Raw genomic sequence first — 21,328 nt, forward strand, 5'->3', positions numbered from 1 at the left:
TTCCAAGCGAGCTGTCAGTGGGACCACTTTTTGTTTAGTGTACGATTAACAAAGCGACCCACTTTGTTGTAGCGATGTCGATAAAGTCATATCGATCAACTATCGACATTTCTTGCAATTTTAATTTTACTTCAAAGGTTTAACTATACCTAAAATGAACAAAAACGCTTTTATTCTTTATTGTGGTTATCAGATCACAATTTTATAGTCACGCCCCAGGAGAGAACCAAGGGAAAGTTCAGATATTTAATTAAAATACATAAATACCTACTAAAATAGGTGGTCCGCAATAATTGAAATATTTAATTACATCATAATATATTCATTATCCATTAGCATTTCAATTATGCTTATGTTTAACGAAGATATTGAAGCTTCAATTAATCGCTATTTCGTTTCGCTGTGTAGCGTTTATCGATATATAACATGATTAAAATCAACTTTTCACATCCCTAAAAGAGCACACATATACGTTTTTACGCACACATGCACAACCTGGGTCGCCTAAAAAGGGGCCACTTGGATTTGAAGTCCATCTTGTCAACAGTATGGTTGTCCTTTTTTGACAAACAGCATTTTTAAAAGAGCAAGGAGAGAGAAATGATACTAGTTGCTGCGCCGTGAAAGAGAACAGACAGAGTAGGGGGCTTGCATCCAGGCCATAGACTTACAATATATAGAGACGGGGTCTCAGCGAGCTGTCACTGTTGCCACTTTTGTTTAGTGTACGATTAACAATTTAACACCACCTTGCTGTAGCCATGTCGATAAAGTCATATCGATAAACTATCGACATTTCTTACAATTTTAATTTTACTTCAAAGGTTTGACGATATCTAAAATGAACAAAAACGCTTTTATTCTTTATTGTGGTTATCAGATCACAATTTTATCGTCACGCCCCAGCAGGGAACCAAGGGAAAGTTCAGATATTTAATTAAAATACATAAACACCTACTAAGATATGTGTTCCGCAATAATTGAAATATTTTATTATATTCTAATATATTTATTATTCATTAGCATTTCAATTATGTATATGTTTAACAAAGATATTGAAGCTTCAATTAATTGCTATTTCGTTCCACTGTGTAGCATTTATCGATATATAACATGATTAAAATCGACTTTTCACATCCCTAAAAGAGCACACATACACGTTTTTACGCACACATACACAGCCTGGATGCATCAAAAAAGGCAACACTTGATTTGAAGTTCACCTTGTCAACAGTATGGTTGTCCTTTTTTGACAAATGGCATTTTAAAAGAGCGAGGAGAGAGAAATGATACTAGTTGCTGCGCCGTCAAAGAGAACAGAAAAGGTAGGGGCCTTGATCCAGGCCATAATTATTTTTAAAAAGTCAATGCTGTAGTGAAGTCCAAATCAGTAAAAACCGAAATTGTGAAAATAAAACAACGTAGTATTATTTTTGCTCATGTTTGTAATGTAATTAATTAATTACCTTAATGACAAAGAAAGTCTGGGAATACTCGATTAAGAACATTAATCAAAAGTGGTTTTATAAAATAATCTTGTATTTTTTATATATATTACCTGTGGCAAACTCCAAATATCTTTCATTCATTCATCGTCATATTTTTCTTGTATATTGGGTTGTTTTTGTGTCGCTAATCTCAATTAAACATAATTGGAGTAGCAATTATGTCCCAGTCTAACAGCAGTTACTGAATTCGCTGGAAACAACTGTACATAGCTATGTGAAAACGTAAACTTTAATCGGGCCGACCTTGCATAAATGAACATACGTATTTTGGTTGGCATGTGAAACAAAAAGTGAATTCTTGTGTTTATCGACAGCTCGGAATGGTTAACTGTTAGTGTTATAAGTTATAGACCTTGATGGATATCGCGAAGGACTAATTCGTCAGTATTATGTATACATTTGCGTGTGGTAAAGACCACCTGGAGATCAGGCTTGTGTCAGAAGTATGTTCACGACGACAGGGATGGTAGCAGCACCGCAGCAGGCGACGGGACAGGTGGCGCAGAATGGGAGCACGACGTTGCCTCGCTCGCATCATCAGAGAACAGGTAATTCTATTATCAGTGCTATTTCAATGGGTGCTTACTGCATTTCCTGGTTGCCAAAAGTAGGTCCTGAGAGGAAGTTGTTTTTGTTCATAGATTACTCGATTTTTTAATATATTTAAATACGAATAATATATTTAAATATCAAAACATTGCGCATTTGTAGAGGTACAGCCAAAGGGCCAAATATAATGTATTGCAACATACCTTTTGTTACAAGAGAAATAAGGTGTTGCGATATATTTGGCCACTTTGCCTCTTTCACTGTATTCAATGCTGCATGTACTATACAAACTATTTTCAAACTAATCACTACCTTTACTGCCTATAGTTCGTTTTTTTAGCATTAGAAATAAGGTAAACAATCTTGTTGTGTCTTTTAATTGGAAAACACATTTTAAAAATAAGTTGCGGCAAATATGTAACAATTATGAATCTAATACAATCATTTTTATTCTTCTGCTTTCATACGTAATAGTTTTTGATTTATCAAAAACGTTTTTCAATTAAAATACATGTCAAGATTGCTTACCTTCTTGCAAGTTCTTTCTAATGCTAAAAAAGAACGAACTATAGTGAAGTTGGTGTAGTAACATAATGTATAAGCCACAAAAATTTACCAACTTCAAATTTTGTAAGAAAATAAAACATTTTGCTGCAATCATTTTGATTTGAGCAAATATCTCAATGTGTTCACTAATTATCTCTAAAACAATTATAAGTCTACTGACTGATTCAAAAATATATAGATTGACCTTCCCTCAGTTGAACTGGTTTTTTAAAAAGTCAGAGTTGAATTGTGATTTATATCAGCTCAGCCAGAGGCAGACACTCTTGTGTATATGTATTATCTGCTGTATAAAAATTGTTTCATACAATAAACTGTTTGTTACTTACTTACACTTTCATATATTTATTTATTTACATAAATACACAGTTTATTAACTAAAATTGTTTTTTTATTATTATGCTAAATTTTGTTTTGTTTGTTGTGTATAAGTGTAAATGTTTATAATAATTTGATTATCCATATGATCAATGTGGCTAATTCCGTAATAGGGGCTATTAGCTACATTGACGTTAACTGTATAATTTTGTTTACCTTTAGCCTCCTGACGAAGTCCCTAGTTCCTTTTAAAAGGACAAAATCAAATCAAATCTTATGTATTAAAAAAAATTAAGGTTACTGCAAAAATGACTATGATATAATTTGATGGCACAGTCGCCTTAAAAAAGTTACTCATTAAGGGACCAGCTTGTGCTCCTGACTATACTGAAATAAATTTGCTATAAGTTTATTTATATTTGTATGTCTATTTCATAGGGAGGCCGCCGGCAGCACCCAAGTCTTATGACTATCTTCTAAAAGTGCTCCTGGTGGGGGACTCTGATGTGGGCAAGCAGGAAATACTACAAGACCTAGAGGATGGCTCTGCAGATTCTCCGTTTTGTAGTGGCAGTGGTAAGATATCTGCATTATCATAAATCATGAGTATCATGACAATGCCGCCCCGAATATCTTGCTGCGCTAGACCCGGGTCTAGATAAAAATAGGCAGCCAGTGGCGGATATGGCCCAATAGGCCCGGGCCTGCCGGGGCTGCCTATTTTTATCTATCCAACCATCCAGTCAACCTTGGCTCATTAAGAATTTTATTAAAACTTAAAGTATAAATTTAATAATCTAGCTAGTGGATGACGTATCGTAAGAATTTTATTTGAATTGCAAGTGAAGAATTGGATAATCTAATTGTTATATTTTTTTGTAAATTATTGTAAGTTTTAATTCAAGCTAAAAAAAGTTAAAACTAAATTAAATTAATATTTCCACCACACTGCATTCTAGAACACTGTAATGTTTCACATTCCTAATTTGATGGAGTTGCCATAACCCAAAGTAATCAATGTAATCATTAATTAGATCACAGTATGGTAACAGAAACAAACTATAGGTGACACATAACATTGTTTTGTGCCTTATAAGACTGTGACTAATCTGTCACAATCTCATAACCATTGTTTGTATTTCAAAGACGCAATTAAATTAGTTGGTGTAGGTACAGTCGAACTCAAAGATATATTTTCAATTTTGCATCTTACTATTGCTCATTTGTGATAAGGTGATAAAAGTAAACATATATTTTACGTCTTCTGTACATCTACCAGGATTTAAACTATAAGACATGGGTTTTAGTAAAGTCCAGTGTTTGTGAGTTAATCACGAAAATTTTTCCTGTATATTCCTAACTTAGTCTTAGTTTAACATGAGAGCTGCAATTTGCAGATTAAATTAAATTGATCAGTATTTTTTTTTTGAGAACAGTCCCCTCATTTTTTAGCATACAAAACAACAACGATCCTCCTTGATGGCAAGCGGGTGAAGCTACAGCTATGGGACACGTCGGGACAGGGCCGGTTCTGCACGATCATCCGGTCCTACTCCCGCGGCGCGCAGGGCATCCTGCTCGTGTACGACATCACCAACAAGTGGTCCTTCGACAGTATTGACCGGTGGCTGGAGGAAGTGGAGAGGGTGAGTGCTGAGTGAGCCCGGCTATGGGACATAATGGGACACGTCGGGACAGGGCCTTCGACAGTATTGACCGGTGGCTGGAGGAAGTGGAGAGGGTGAGTGCCGAGTGAGCCCGGCTATGGGACATAATGGGACACGTCGGGACAGGGCCTTCGACAGTATTGACCGGTGGCTGGAGGAAGTGGAGAGGGTGAGTGCCGAGTGAGCCCGGCTATGGGACATAATGGGACACGTCGGGACAGGGCCTTCGACAGTATTGACCGGTGGCGGGGGGAAGCGGACAGGTCTGGTGTCAACACTCACATGTTGAGTGAAGTCGAAAGGGTAGTAGCTCTCTCTCACATTGTCTCTCTTTTAGTAGCATTTATATCTGACGTTTCTTGAGCATATTAGATTAGAATGGATTGGTAATGTTAGTTAGTATTCAACTTAGACCTACCATTTACATTGTATATATTTTGATTTCCATTATAATTGCAACGATCATTTGAATGACGTTAAATTAGATATTGTCGTGGAGTAGCTATTAATAGCATTCGTGATAAAACGGGAACAACAAGTAAATTGGCATTCGCGGGGGAAATGCTGTCGCTCGCATTCCACAAATTTGATTACAAATGGAGTTTCAAACATTTGCGTGAAACTACGACGATTTTTTCATTTGTTGATAGTATAATTATATTTCTACCAATACTTAATACCTATGTACTAGCGTAATAATTAGACATCGAATTTTCGACGAGTGTTTTGCTACTTTATTTTTTGCTCTTATTTTTGTAATATAATTATTCCCCGGCTGAAACCGTGAGTATCTACCTCCCTACCTTTCCGATTTTTTATACATGCTTTTTTATTAGCTTTGCCGCAATCTGGTAAAAAGAGTATTATCCCTAACAATTATATTACATTGTGTACAATTTGTACCAACCCTATACTCACTGATTATCCATTCGTATTTCTTTAACTTTACTGGGTACATTTTATTATTGTCAGATGCAGTGCTTGTTATTATTAACGCTATTAACTATCACTATAAATACTATAATTAAGAGTGCAATCACCTAAGGTCTACAATAGATTAGTAATGACCAAACAGTGCACGCAGACATTAAAAGTAAGTAACCAATCTGTGTGTTCTAGCAACGTCGCATAACGCAAAGTAGTAGTGTAAGTAGTGTTCGTGTTGTCCTGCATAATAAGTTTTGTTTTCGTCGCGCTCGTGTCCTATCTAAAACTTTGTCATAATATCCTGTACTTCTGATTAAAAATACTTTCTTTAAAGTAGCGCCATATGTATCTATCGCAATTGAGCCAAACAAAATCTGTCGAACACAGTGTCGAGTTTAAGCAAGTACCAAAAATTTAAACTATAGGAATACCTAAACACTAAACTATTTATAACTATAGGAGATAAAGGTAAACAAAGAAGGAAAACAATATTTTTACTTCTTTGTTTACCTTTATCTCCTTTATCTTGATTGTTTTTGTTTTTAACTCTTGTTCTAATCAATCGCATTATCTCAAACACATCAATTATAACGCCATGTTTTAACTATAAAAAAATCGTTAAAAGCATTTTGTTATAATTTTGCTCATGTTTTTATGCTACGCCTATCAAGTTCTTTCAAAAAAATCGTTAAATCTAGATCAAAATGAATAATGCATTAATTTAAATTGAGGGATTTTATTTTATTAGCCTATTGGCTATTATAACAAGTGAAATTTCAACAAAAAATATTGTCAACAGCACGCACCCGGCGTGCCTAAAGTGCTAGTCGGCAACCGCCTGCATCTGGCGTTCAAGCGGCAAGTCCAAGAGCGTGACGCCGAGATGTACGCCGCCAAGAACCACATGGCGTTCTTCGAAGTGAGCCCGCTGTGCGACTTCAATATTCGAGAGAGCTTCTGCGAGCTGTCGCGGATGGCGCTGCACAGGAACGGTATGGAGCGGCTCTGGAGGAGCAATAAAGGTACGGGAAATTTTCTTCACTCTCTTGCTTCTATTATTATAAGTAGCATAACTGTTATTTTCATTAAAGGCTGTTGAACTTCTCAAATAAATAAATAATGAACTGGGAAGCTAATTCTTTGATCTGTTAATCGCAGAATTACAGGACTTTCGATTTTGTGCGAATGTCTTTTTCTATTTGTAATTTAAATATCTTTGTGACAAATGCGAATTCCATTTAACCGTCTGACTGTTATAATCAATAGTTCGATGAAAGATTATAGTGCAAGTCTAAGAAGAAAATCGTCCTCCCAAGTTTGACAGCTAAAGAAAATGGCGAAGTGCGGTAAAATATGTTTTGTCGTATCTGAATTTACAATCGAGAACGAATTTGTCACAAAATTTCCACATCTAATACATTGAATTGGTTCTAACGGACTAAGAGTCAGACAGTCTTAGCCGCCCTAGGCCCCAGGCCCTGTAGCCGCCCCTTTCTCAGCACCATATTGACTACATTTTGAGTACATTTATACACATCATATTGACTACATTTTGAGTTATTTCTTGTTATCATCAGCGAATTTTTTGTCACAATTTGCTGCCCCCGAAAAACTTGCCGTCGTAGGCCCGGGCCTACTTGGCCTTAGGGAAAATTCACCACTGGTTCTAACAAACTATACTTCTATATGAACATGTTTGCCCGCAGTACTAAGCCTCCAGGAGCTGTGCTGCCGCGCCATCGTGGCGCGCACGTCGGTGTACGGGCTGGAGCGGCTGCCGCTGCCCACGGCGCTCAAGTCCCACCTCAAGTCCTACGCCATCTCGGCCGCGCCCAGCCGCCTGCGCGCCCGCGCCTCCAAACACAACCACCAGCGGCTCAACTGCACCGGCAGGAACTCGTGCTCCATCGTCTGAGGGTCACTATTAGGTGTATCGGCAGCTCCGGTTTACCCCCGATCTCTTAGCGACCTGGCGGCCTAGCCAAGGTGACAATCGCTTGCGCTGGTATCGTCTTGGGTCGTCCCATTAGTTTTTCGTCAAGTTCTTAAATTAGTCCTATTCTGCTTTCGTCACTCATTCTATATTCGTCACAATCGTCGGTGGCTTTCAATGTAGAATGAATGACGAAAGCAGAATAGGACTAATTTAAGAACTTGACGAAAAACGAATGGGACGACCCAAGACGATACCCTTGCGCTTCGCTATCGAATCGCTTTGTGTATCACTGTCACTCCTCAATATTAGTGTTACAGTGACAGTTACGTTTTGTTCGCTACGGAGCGTTAGCGATTGGCATGTTTTCTAAGGGGCCTGACCCCCGTTTCACAGCTGGCAATTCCCTGTACATTGCTGGTTTAACAAGTAAATATGTATTGGAGTTACGTACTAACCCAGAAATGTACAGAAAATTGTGTCAATTGTATTTTTTGTCTATGCAGCAAAGCCAGATCATAAAGATAAGTCATTATAAAGTTCTAAAAGTAAAACTGTATTCAACTTGGCATACATAAACATTAAACAGCCACATTGACTATGCTTGGAATACCAAGCACTCTATAAACAACATCTAGTAAAACTGTTTTTTTTCTTATTGTTTTGTATTTACGAATGCAGTGCATTATTGCGTTATCTTGAATAGACATTTATCTTGTTTGTCTTAGTTCAACAATCTCCAAATAGCATAACCATCTTTGGACTGCATTAAATTAAGTACCTACAAGATTCTGTAATTATTGAATCCTTGCATTGTTGATGAAATAAAAAGATCGTAACTTAATGTTATTTTGTAATATGCATGCAAAATAACCTCCTTGTAGTCGGTCGAAAGTTGGTCTGTGGGTTGTTATTTTGTAACAAAGTTGTATTTAAAGCCATTTGTTATATTACATTTGACTGTTTTCTTCCAAGTGGCATTCATTAATGACATTCATTTATTGGTACCAAGAGGTCGGGGTTTTAGCTTTAGTTGAAGGAAATATAAAAAAAACACTATAATAATTATTGTTAATCTCAGTGTGAAGCCACGATTAGGACACATTTTTCCTGTAGCCCTCATAGGAACGATGGAAATGCTCGTCAAAAATATCAATATTTTTAAATAAAAATTTCCTAACTGCCAACAATTTAATATTAAATGTTTATTAATAACGTAAATGTACACATCACAGTAATTATCGCTCCGAATGTATTTGATAGTATTAACGCCCTTCATTAGAATAGTCGATGATCCTAACACAAAATACAGGCTGTACTGACAACGGATTTGTGACTAGTTTTAGAATAGATTAAGGTATTGTTACTTAAAAGGTCATTATGTGAATATAGGTAACGTTTATTATAGATATATGTGAATATATTGTACGGCAACTGTTCTGATACCTCCCGCGGCATGGACTCGCGTCTCTTAGACTTACGATAGTTCAGATGAAGCTATGTTGGATCCAGTGCCATCAATTGTCCATTTCAATTACATTTTCACAAATAACTAAGCTATGACAAAAATATACCGACTAACATTACCAATATCATAGTTGACAACGACAAGGAGAGTGTCTGTAATGTTTTCTACCCGATTAACGAAGAAGGGAGAGTAATGGCTTATTTGTTTCACTACGCTCGTGCATAGTCCGTTACACTGTTCTCACGTCATTGCGTAACATTTTCATAACCGTTCGGCAATAAGATTAATCAACGCTATGTATCCAGCTCAGGTTTTTGCTCATGCTTAGACACAGGTACGCATGCATATACTAGAGCATACTATAATGCATTCATACCTTTCATAAGTTTTACAACCGTACACAACACAGTGCCACAGTAAACAAAGTCTCATTTCGATATAACGGGGTTATTTCGACTTTAGAGGTTCCTGCCAGTTTAGACATGTATTAGTTTCAATAGCATCCCACTGAACTTCTGCAAGCCCATTATCGATTGAGTAATTAAATAACTAAATAATAATAAAGTTTAAAACATAAAAAAATACTAACTATTTTGGCTCAGCGATCCAAAGAGAATCTTGGCCTCCGAAACGAGAGCGTACGACCTGAGGGGCTGCCGCGAAAACCGAAATTCGTAAATTGCGGGGATCTTTATCTTTTACTCCAATGAAAGCGTAAAGAGTGACAGAGAAAAATGCCCGCAATTTGCGAACCTCGATGTTCGCGGTTATATGCCTGTGGTGTAACTACATATAAATATTGAAAACGATTCAATTGTTCTTTTGAAATAAAGTAGCTGCACAATTTCAATAAGTTTTCAAAAATGTCAGTGACACATAATATAAATCCTTAAAATTACTACACTGCTTGTTGAAATAATCCCGTTTCCCTACAGATATCGTAATTGCTAGCTTGCATTCATTTATTATACATATGTATGCTATATTTTCCTAAATGAAAAAAAGAACGTAAATTCCAACCACTAGAGTACAACGTCCTTATTTTTATAACCATATTGTGTATCGCCGTGGGCTATCCTTATAATTGAAGTCACTTATTGTCCACTATTAATAAGTAGATTAAGGTCACATATTATGTAAACACTTGTAAATACTTAACAATTTGAGGAATTCATCGTAGCTATACCAAAAGTTCAATCTAAATTCCAACAACATATGTCGGATATTTTCAGATAACTTGTTTACCATATTAGGGTCTTATTATTTAGGAGGTTAATCAATTTGTCGCATAATGAATTATATTGCTGTACATTATCTAGAAAGCTTGTTTCCAAAATGTTTCAATCCTGGTATTGGTAACAAAAATGCATGAAAGATGATTAACAGACCACTATAAAACAATTCCTGTATATTTGTGTCTATTATTTTATACTAAAGAAACTAAGGAAAATATTTAGTTTTTTAACATCGTGTAAAATACTTTGTGAAGCCTATATCTTTCTATTGGTATTTTGGGATCTTCATATTTTGGAAATAAGCTAAAATATGGTTGTGTATGTTTTAGTATGTGACAGTGAATAGTTTTTGCATTTAAATGTTTAATAATCGAGCACAGCACATAGTCACGACCACGAACCTACTAATCAGTTGGAAGTGTGTCAATCAATACATTTGGTTCTCCGTCCCTATAAAACCGAACCATTCTTTAATTACTGAGTGTAACATTTGACCTAAATTCACCTTGTGGTATTGACACTTACCCGACAAAGAATTTACGACGATAAAAAGTAATAATTAAATTCGACATTTTTAAATTATCATGCAAAATATCGGGAAACTATCGGGTCGATACCTTAGTTGGTTGGCCTAAAGTGTCATTCTATGGAACTTGCTAACTATGTAAACAAAAGTCACTAGTAAATTCATCATTCAGATTTCAATATGGCGGCGGTTTGTTTACATAGTTAGCAAGTTCTATAGAATGACACTTTAACTTAGCACAGGAGCGCCGCGGCAGTATCTCGCCAGCGAGATGTCTGTGTCTTTTTCTAATTGTATGTATTAACTAGAGGACGGGTAATCTTTCTCGCGAACGACAGGCTATCGCGATAGTCCTGTGCTAAACCGGCTGGTCGCTTATCTCGCATCGCATCACGCATCCATCTTTCTCTCAGATTGTGTCATTTGAACAGACGTGGTTGGTCAGTTTGTGGCTCGCTCTGCTCTGAAGCTCTGCTTACAAGCCCCAATAATACATTTCTAAATTATTGTAACTACTTCATACTTGTTGCATGACAATCTCGCTACTGAAAGTTGACCCAAGTGCAGTCAGCAAACGAATACAGTTTGAACCCCTTAGGAAATAGGGGTTTAATACGTAAAATAATTATTCAGCAAAAAGTAACCCTCCAATAGAAAATTTATGTTGAAAATAATGAAAACGAAGAATAAAATGTGATTATGTACTTGTAAATTAGACCTACTTTGGCCAACTTTCGGTATATTTTCAAGTTGTAACACGTCCAAACGACGAATTTGTAAATTATTTTACTAAATTATAAATGTTGACGAAAATAACTAACTTTTGTAAATATTGTTTCGACATTATATTATGAGTTATTTTCATTTTTCACTTGTGATTGATTTAGTTGATAAACTTAATCCAAATACATACACTAATGCCAGCTAAAAGTTTGGGTTAGATTGATGCAGTCATTATCACTACTATTGTAAGTTGTGAAATAAATTTAATTTATAATAATTACTTTGTGTACTCATTTATGCCTCCCTGACGTAAAAAAGGGGCAGAGGGGGATTTAATGTCATCATTTACTCTAGCTTAATTAAGTTGGTGTTTTCAGTTCTCTGTTTGTGCGTGCACTCGTATGTATACCCGGGAAAACAATTTTCCACTGACTAAAAGCACCTAATGTAAATTTCATACTGGAGTCTATACCTACATAAATATATAGGTTTTTGAAGAGGAGCTACTTCTCGCGATCCTGGAGATTACATGTTCAAAACGCCGCGACAAATAACTGAACAAGTGTATACAGGGCGTCCCAAGACTATGGGACATCAAGAGAAGGTACCTTAAATATCGTAGATAGGATATTTTGCTGAAAGAAGACATTATTTTAATTTAAATAACAATTTAAACTGCATTCATAGATTTTTAAATAATTACATGGTTGAACCGGGAATCGAACCGCTACACATGAATCCTGTAGTTTTATCATACCGATCGAAAGGATTCATCATAAGGATTATTTATTGCTAAATAACGTAGTGTTAGAAATAAAAGGAAGACCATGAATTTTAACATACAAGACCTATGTGACCTGCGTGAAATTACGCACGGACCGACAAAAAATAATCAATAGAAAACAACATGCGCCCTGGCGCGTACCAGACGTAACTTGACAGTAGGAGTAGCTAAACAATGTTATTTCGTAGTGGAAATGCGTTAGAAATATAAAAACCACAAATGTTTGATAGAACCAAGCAATGTAAACTGTCGCACAAAATGATGATTCGCTTAAACAATTTTTTGTATGTTTTTAATTTGCGTCAAGGCACCATTCTTATCGCCGTCCACCAAATCGTGAGTACATAACAAACCTTTACCTATCATAATAATTACACTATTTATCAGATTAATATAGGTAGGCTGAGGTATAGGTGCCTATGAAATAAAAGAGCATCAAGAAATACTCCACAAGTCACATTGCTATTTATTTTTTTCAGGCGCTTTCATCATTCGTTTTAATTATTTTATTAGTTGGTATTTCTCATGTCGGCGAGATGTTGTCAATGCTTCACAACGACATGGAGGACGACGCTGAGAGACGAGGGTTCTTTGAGGTCACGTACGACCAGCAGCTCACGTTCCACGAGGGTGAGGTCCTGAGCACCAACAACCAGCGGAGGTTCGCTAAAGCGCAACATCTGGCTTCAGGTACATGAATGAATAAACAAGTGTCTGATACCTAGTTATCAGTGATGAGACGCTTGTAGTTCAAGAGTTTGCCAACCCTATAAAAACTTTAATTATCCATACCGCACTTCTATCTTGAGGAACCAACGTGGGTATTACATTAGTCATTACATACCGTGTTGCTCTAGAAAATCCACGGCACTCGGCAGGGCGTAAGTAAGTACGAGACTGCATTACCGCCAACCTTGTGGGCCGGAATATTGCCTAGGCCCACAAGGGCCCTAAGGGGCCAGGCAACCTTGCAATAATACGGCTTTGAGATGGAAAAGGGGACCTTCTAAATTCTAAGAGCCTAAGGGCTAGATCTCTAAATTTGGGCCACCATTAAGTTACCATCATGGTTTTAGCAGAGTGGGTAGTAATTTACTACCCACTCTGCTAAAACCATGATGGTAACTCTCTGAGCCAAATATATAATCTGACCCAGGTTCTCCTGCAAATTGGATCCCCTCATATTTGATTTAATTGTAATTATTAACTTACATGCTATTTGGCATGAAATGCAAAGCTGTCGTAATAATAACGGAACTATATAATTACTTTTGAGATTGCATTCAAAATGAATAAATACACAAAAAAAACAACGTTAGAAAAAAATACATATGTCATGATATTAATAAAATACAAAACATACCCGACCGAGTGAAGTCTTGAACGCGGACCGCTGATTTGAGCGCAGTAATCAGCAGCCGCCCGCAAGCCCGCACTCGACCAGGATATGCGTACGAGTTGGGTCGAAATTAGCCTTCACATACGTAAATATTTACTACTTTATCATTATCAATTTATCACCCACTGATAATAAATATCGCAATGATATTATAAGTACTAAAATGACGTAATAAACTAGTTAGGTTCTTAATTATAGCGTAGGCTAACATTTTAAATAACAATTTTGTTACAGTCGCCATCAGAGGCATCAGATATATCGGAGCGGCTAAGGTGCTCACAAATATCTGAACACGCCTCTATTGTCAGATATTGTGAACACCTTGGCCGCTCGGATATCTTTACAATTTAGGTACCTATTACATAGTATATTCGTAGTTCACTGTATTTCTTTTCCACACTATCATATTTATGTAAAATGCAATTCTGACTGAATAACGCATCTAATTAATTTTGAGGCTGCATTAAAAATTTACAAATATGTATATAACCTAAAGGTTGTCTGGAAGAGATCGCTTTTTAGCGATAAGACCGCCTGTTGTTTAACCTCTTCTTCCTGTATTATTTGTATTGTTTTCTGTAATGAGGTGTGCAATAAAGAGTATTTGTATTGTATTGTATTGTATTGTATAAAAAAACGAACGGTGAAAAAAACCTGCCAAGTGCGAGTCGGACTCGCGCACGAAGGGGACCGTACATACCATTACCAGAGATATATATAACTCCGTATAAGATAAATAAAGTCAAAGAAAAAACGTGCCTCGGACGGCCAAGAAAAAGTCATTCTCGAATAGATGGCGCCATTACCTTTGGCCTATTCTCGGCTAGATGGCGGTAACGACACCGTTTGGTATTTAACAATTTTAACACATATCAGTGAAAGAACATGGGTCAGTATGGAACAATAAAAATTAAGAATCATTTATCCGTAAACATATTTTGATTATTTTATATATTTTCAATTTTATTTTAAGTTTTAATCGTGTGTCGATAGATGGCAGTAAATGTACCGTGACTACAAAATTGACAATGACAGGACCCCTCTATACTATCTATTTTTTTTGCCATTACGCAAAAAACGGCAAAAAAAAACACGTTTGTTGTTTGTTGTTGTTGTTGTTGTTTGTTGTTGTTTGTATGGGAGCCCCGCTTAAATATTTATTTTATTTTGTTTTTAGTATTTGTTTTTGTTATAGCGGCAACCATTGACGTACATATAATATCTATGTCAATGGCGGCAACAGAAATACATCATTTGTGAAAATTTTAACTGTGACAGACAGACGGACAGCGGAGTCTTAGTAATAGCTGGTAATAGGGTCCCGTTTTTAACCTTTGGGTACGGAATTCTAAAAACAAAACAAAAATGTAAATAAAAAATGCAAAACATATCCAGCCCAACGGGACTCGAACCCAGATCACTAGCGCTAACTAGTAACCTGCGCCCAATACCGCTCGACCAGGACAATGTGTATTGGAGACGTTGAAATTAACCTATACATACATACATACCTACTTAGTTACTAATCTAATAGCCTAAAGACTCACTCTCTAACAAAACGCGTCTGTTACGACGATCAGCACCAACAGCACAGATATGGCCGCTAGGTGGCGACAGCGCCACACGCGGCTTATAGCAAACCCCAAAATTGGGGCCGGTTGTACTTTTAGCTACCTGTAGCAAAGCGACCAAATCGCGGAGTGAGACACGCCTGCTAATGGTTAGGTCAAAATTAGCCTACTATTACAATAATTGAAATTTCATATTATTTACTTTGTGTGTATTTCATTTTGCTCATAATTTATAATGGACAAAATTCCATTCTGGTTTAATAAATTTACGGCGATTACCAATTTGGTTAAAAATGTTTTTAGCACAATTACATTTTTAAAAGATTCACTTTGGACACTATTACTTTTGATCCAACTTTTGAATGGGCATTAAAAGTGGACGATTTTCCATTTGTGCCTAATGAATGACAGAGTAAATCTCTTATCGTCCGCTGTGCGTATTTGCGTATACCTATTATAAATATTGCAAAGATATACCTAAGTACTAGGTGATGCAACTAGTCAGGTTCTTTAATTATAGCGTAGGCTAACATTTCAAAAAAACATTTTTGATACAGTTGCCATCGGATATATCGGAGCGGCTAAGGTGCTCACCAATATCTGAACACGCCTCTTAAGCAGGCCACTGACGAGCCTTCCAAATGGATGCCGTTACAATGGATTCATATATCCAAATGGACGGCATCCTAATATTAGATATTGTACGTTTCTGACATTCACGGACCGATTTTGGATTGCAGCCACGCTATTTGGAGTTTGGACTGTTGGAAGGCTCGTCAGTGGCCACCTTTATTGTTAGGGCGTCAGAGTGCTTGTTCAGATATTGTGAACACCTTGGCCGCTCCGATATGTTTGATGGCGACTGTACAATTAAGTATAGTATAGTATAGTTCACTGTATTTCTTTTCCACAGTATCATTTTATATAAAATGCAATTCTGACTGGATAACGCATCTAATTAATTTTGTGACTGCATAAAAAAATTACAAATACATAGAAAACATAACGTAGAAAAAAAAACAAAACAAATATGTAAATAAAAAACGCAAAACATAGCCAGCCCAACGGGTCTCGAACGCAGATCACTAGCGCTAACTAGCATCTGCGCACAAGGTACCGCTCGACCAGGTCTATGTGTATCAGAGTTGTCGAAATTAACCTATGTTACATACATACTTAATTACTATTGCTTATCGCTCATGCTCTGTTTTCGTTAACGTTATACGGCGCGCTCTAAATAACGTCAAATAACGTATAACGTTAACGAAAACAGAGCATGAGCGATAAGCAATAGTAATTAAGTATGTATGTAACATAGGTTAATTTCGACAACTCTGATACACATAGACCTGGTCGAGCGGTACCTTGTGCGCAGATGCTAGTTAGCGCTAGTGATCTGCGTTCGAGACCCGTTGGGCTGGCTATGTTTTGCGTTTTTTATTTACATATTTGTTTTGTTTTTTTTTCTACGTTATGTTTTCTATGTATTTGTAATTTTTTTATGCAGTCACAAAATTAATTAGATGCGTTATCCAGTCAGAATTGCATTTTATATAAAATGATACTGTGGAAAAGAAATACAGTGAACTATACTATACTATACTTAATTGTACAGTCGCCATCAAACATATCGGAGCGGCCAAGGTGTTCACAATATCTGAACAAGCACTCTGACGCCCTAACAATAAAGGTGGCCACTGACGAGCCTTCCAACAGTCCAAACTCCAAATAGCGTGGCTGCAATCCAAAATCGGTCCGTGAATGTCAGAAACGTACAATATCTAATATTAGGATGCCGTCCATTTGGATATATGAATCCATTGTAACGGCATCCATTTGGAAGGCTCGTCAGTGGCCTGCTTAAGAGGCGTGTTCAGATATTGGTGAGCACCTTAGCCGCTCCGATATATCCGATGGCAACTGTATCAAAAATGTTTTTTTGAAATGTTAGCCTACGCTATAATTAAAGAACCTGACTAGTTGCATCACCTAGTACTTAGGTATATCTTTGCAATATTTATAATAGGTATACGCAAATACGCACAGCGGACGATAAGAGATTTACTCTGTCATTCATTAGGCACAAATGGAAAATCGTCCACTTTTAATGCCCATTCAAAAGTTGGATCAAAAGTAATAGTGTCCAAAGTGAATCTTTTAAAAATGTAATTGTGCTAAAAACATTTTTAACCAAATTGGTAATCGCCGTAAATTTATTAAACCAGAATGGAATTTTGTCCATTATAAATTATGAGCAAAATGAAATACACACAAAGTAAATAATATGAAATTTCAATTATTGTAATAGTAGGCTAATTTTGACCTAACCATTAGCAGGCGTGTCTCACTCCGCGATTTGGTCGCTTTGCTACAGGTAGCTAAAAGTACAACCGGCCCCAATTTTGGGGTTTGCTATAAGCCGCGTGTGGCGCTGTCGCCACCTAGCGGCCATATCTGTGCTGTTGGTGCTGATCGTCGTAACAGACGCGTTTTGTTAGAGAGTGAGTCTTTAGGCTATTAGATTAGTAACTAAGTAGGTATGTATGTATGTATAGGTTAATTTCAACGTCTCCAATACACATTGTCCTGGTCGAGCGGTATTGGGCGCAGGTTACTAGTTAGCGCTAGTGATCTGGGTTCGAGTCCCGTTGGGCTGGATATGTTTTGCATTTTTTATTTACATTTTTGTTTTGTTTTTAGAATTCCGTACCCAAAGGTTAAAAACGGGACCCTATTACCAGCTATTACTAAGACTCCGCTGTCCGTCTGTCTGTCACAGTTAAAATTTTCACAAATGATGTATTTCTGTTGCCGCCATTGACATAGATATTATATGTACGTCAATGGTTGCCGCTATAACAAAAACAAATACTAAAAACAAAATAAAATAAATATTTAAGCGGGGCTCCCATACAAACAACAACAAACAACAACAACAACAACAAACAACAAACGTGTTTTTTTTTGCCGTTTTTTGCGTAATGGCAAAAAAAATAGATAGTATAGAGGGGTCCTGTCATTGTCAATTTTGTAGTCACGGTACATTTACTGCCATCTATCGACACACGATTAAAACTTAAAATAAAATTGAAAATATATAAAATAATCAAAATATGTTTACGGATAAATGATTCTTAATTTTTATTGTTCCATACTGACCCATGTTCTTTCACTGATATGTGTTAAAATTGTTAAATACCAAACGGTGTCGTTACCGCCATCTAGCCGAGAATAGGCCAAAGGTAATGGCGCCATCTATTCGAGAATGACTTTTTCTTGGCCGTCCGAGGCACGTTTTTTCTTTGACTTTATTTATCTTATACGGAGTTATATATATCTCTGGTAATGGTATGTACGGTCCCCTTCGTGCGCGAGTCCGACTCGCACTTGGCAGGTTTTTTTCTATGTTACATACATACTTAATTACTATTGCTTATCGCTCATGCTCTGTTTTCGTTAACGTTATACGTTATTTGACGTTATTTAGAGCGCGGCGCGCTCATTCTTCCTTCCGTGGTTATTTCAAAGACATAACTTAAGATTCAATATAATTTTCAGTTTTACATTTCCGTGTTCCAGTGACAGTAATATTCCTATACACGAGCACGATCCTCACGTCCATCTACCTGATGTGCTGCATCTCGCTGCTGCACGGCGCCGTGAAGTACCGGCGAGAGTACGTGCTGCCGTGGATCCTGGCGGCTTGCGTTGGTGTGGTGTTGCTGCTGGCTGCTATTATTGTGGGCGACGGGTACCCGTGCGTTGTCAACTTATTTGGCGGACATAATCTCTACCGTAAGTAGTTGGATTTATATCTTAGTACGCTTAGTACTATCCTATAGAGTAGTAGTAGTATCCTAGTAAGTATAGGAATTTAAAGCACTCAAGTAGTAGGTAGAGGTACTATAAGTACCTACTACGGTAATTACTAACTTTTGGCGGGTCCAAATAACCTTACTCGTACAACATAGCGCCCCCCATTGACGCATCACCATCATTGTTTCAGATGGTTGGATTTTAGCTTTGTGCACCTATAGATGTCGGCGGCCGATCGTAAGATCAGGCAGATCGTAATGTTCCTGTGTAATGTTTTGACGATAGTCACATTGAACCAATATATAGGTAGGATAGGTTCGTTAGGTTGCTTCAGATGCCCGAAGGGCAAACTGCCCAGAAATAGGAGCCCCGCGTAGCGGGGCTCCGGCGGCTCAGGGAACGAATCAAAGATTTTCACGTTTCACGATATGCCTAGGAATTTCACGATATGCCTGATCTTACGATCGGCCGCCGACATTGATATTGTTATTGTTAAACCGACAAACGCTCACTAGATGGCGCTTTACGCTTACTAGTTAGAAGGAACTAGGAACTTTACCAAGTCTAATAAGTCGCCTTGATTATGCTTTTTATGTACTTTTGTGCCTGTGCTAGTGAAGTCTAAGGGCCAGTTGCACCAACCACATTTGACAGACTGATCAACGTCAGCAGGCGCGCCCCGACACTTTACTATGAAACTTTCCATACATAAAAATTTTGCGAACTCTTTAACGATGCGAACAATTTGGTATTTTTTTTTATTTACTGACTCAACACTTATTATTCGTTCCAGATTTCGGCTGCGCCCTCTTCGTCCTGACCTTCATCTACGCGATCTGCGCGGTGTCGAGCTTCGCCCTGGAGACGGGTGGGCGCTGCCGCGCCGCGCGCGCCGCCAGCGACGAGCGCGGCGAGCGCCTGCTGCTGCTGGACCACGCGGCGCACTCCAGCCTGCTGTCCGCCGCGCAGCTCAACAAGCTCACCAACACGAGAACGCACTTCGTTTAAGGCGGCGATCCGTATCAGAGGGCCTACGTTCGACGTGTTGCCTCTCTGTCGCATTTGTAAATTCGTACGTAAGTGTGACAGGGTAGGGAGCGCCACTAGTGACGAGCGCGGCGAGCGCCTGCTGCTGCTTGACCACGCGGCGCACTCCAGCCTGCTGTCCGCCGCGCAGCTCAACAAGCTCACCAACACGAGGATGCACTTCGTTTAAGGGCTGATTTAGACGGCTCGCGAACTCTCATGCGATTTTAGTTACATTGCGGACTGTGGACTACGTCCAATCCAACTGACCAATCAAAACCCGCAATGGTATGAAATTCGCTTGCGAGTGCTCGCATCGTCTAAATCGGGCTTAAGGCTACGGATCGCCCGTATCAGAGAGCCTACCGCGAAACGTTCGAGGTTGTTCCTCTCTGTCGCATTTGTAAATTCGTACGTGTGACATAAGTAGGCAACATGTCGAACGTGGTTCGCGGTAGGCCCTCGTGCAGTAACCGCGTTAATTGCGCTGTCAAATTGTCCTAAAGTTCAGAGAGAATTTGGTAGAGGATGAATCGGATACGGATACGGATCAGTATCTACCAAGAGAATCTCGTACCATAACTCATCATTACAAAAAGTTAATTCTATTAATTTAAAATTGAAAGAAACATGCGCGACTCTGTCCCATTTAGAAAAGATTATAATTCTGTTAATATTTAAAAAAAGGGGATGAACTCCGGTGAAGTTTGGACCTTCCATGCTTATTATCCAGATAAAGAAAGAAACTTAGTCCTAACTCTTAGCAATATTACGCTATATTAAAGATTATTACGCTAGTACGCTAACGGCTGATGCAACCCAGTATTATGAAGTAAGACACGCCTAATCTCATCTGGCTCTAAATCCAGTCCAATATTGTCATAAACATATGTAGGTACCTGTATACAACTATATAAGGAAAATGATGCATCAGCTTTTTTTGTAGTTTTCTAGTTAATTTTGCTTACAGAAAAAAAAAAATTGACTGGTGAAAGGTGTGCAAGGCTTCTTATAAAAGAAAAAACAATACTAAAATATTACATATACTATACACCAGCTTTATGGTCTGAAATTGCTTGGGATAAACGATCTTTGACCTAACCATATTGGGCAAGATGAATAAATATTCACTAATACTTTTTGAAAGTTATGTTTATCCCGAATAATGTCAACTATAGGTACCTTTGTTTACGTCCAATTACTAGTGCGTTAAGTAGACATGCTTAGAGTCAATGATACTTAGTACTATCATTATTTATTGTGATATTTTAATTATAGAGAGCAATTATAAATGATAAGTTATATTTAATTGCA

General features: G+C 37.6%; 2 protein-coding genes across 2 annotated transcripts; both read left to right on the top strand.

Annotated features, from left to right (window-relative positions):
* The first annotated feature begins 1,560 nt into the window (after nt 1-1,560).
* On the top strand, nt 1,561-11,698 carry LOC134667417 (ras-related protein Rab-40C). Its single transcript, XM_063524821.1, has 5 exons — nt 1,561-2,056; nt 3,378-3,515; nt 4,392-4,585; nt 6,333-6,555; nt 7,240-11,698. The coding sequence occupies exons 1-5, from the start codon at nt 1,954-1,956 to the stop codon at nt 7,446-7,448; spliced, it is 867 nt and encodes a 288-aa protein (XP_063380891.1). The 5' UTR covers nt 1,561-1,953; the 3' UTR covers nt 7,449-11,698.
* A 589-nt stretch (nt 11,699-12,287) lies between these two features.
* Nucleotides 12,288-20,008, top strand: LOC134667683 (uncharacterized). Its single transcript, XM_063525105.1, has 4 exons — nt 12,288-12,538; nt 12,682-12,892; nt 18,752-18,967; nt 19,782-20,008. Exons 1-4 carry the CDS (start codon nt 12,422-12,424, stop codon nt 19,994-19,996), a joined length of 759 nt encoding a protein of 252 aa, XP_063381175.1. The 5' UTR covers nt 12,288-12,421; the 3' UTR covers nt 19,997-20,008.
* Nucleotides 20,009-21,328: the final 1,320 nt, after the last annotated feature.

Source organism: Cydia fagiglandana, chromosome 9 (assembly GCF_963556715.1).
Source record: "Cydia fagiglandana chromosome 9, ilCydFagi1.1, whole genome shotgun sequence".
Classification (NCBI taxonomy): domain Eukaryota; kingdom Metazoa; phylum Arthropoda; class Insecta; order Lepidoptera; family Tortricidae; genus Cydia; species Cydia fagiglandana.

Excerpts from the sequence above, each read along its gene's own strand:
- LOC134667683 (XM_063525105.1), top strand. The coding sequence starts at position 12,422 with ATGTTTGATAGAACCAAGCAATGTAAACTGTCGCACAAAATGATGATT. Across the intron at positions 12,893-18,751 it reads AGCGCAACATCTGGCTTCAG|TGACAGTAATATTCCTATAC; the intron begins GTACATGAATGA and ends TCCGTGTTCCAG. Across the intron at positions 18,968-19,781 it reads TGGCGGACATAATCTCTACC|ATTTCGGCTGCGCCCTCTTC; the intron begins GTAAGTAGTTGG and ends TATTCGTTCCAG.
- LOC134667417 (XM_063524821.1), top strand. The coding sequence starts at position 1,954 with ATGTTCACGACGACAGGGATGGTAGCAGCACCGCAGCAGGCGACGGGA. Across the intron at positions 2,057-3,377 it reads CTCGCATCATCAGAGAACAG|GGAGGCCGCCGGCAGCACCC; the intron begins GTAATTCTATTA and ends TCTATTTCATAG. Across the intron at positions 6,556-7,239 it reads GCTCTGGAGGAGCAATAAAG|TACTAAGCCTCCAGGAGCTG; the intron begins GTACGGGAAATT and ends GTTTGCCCGCAG.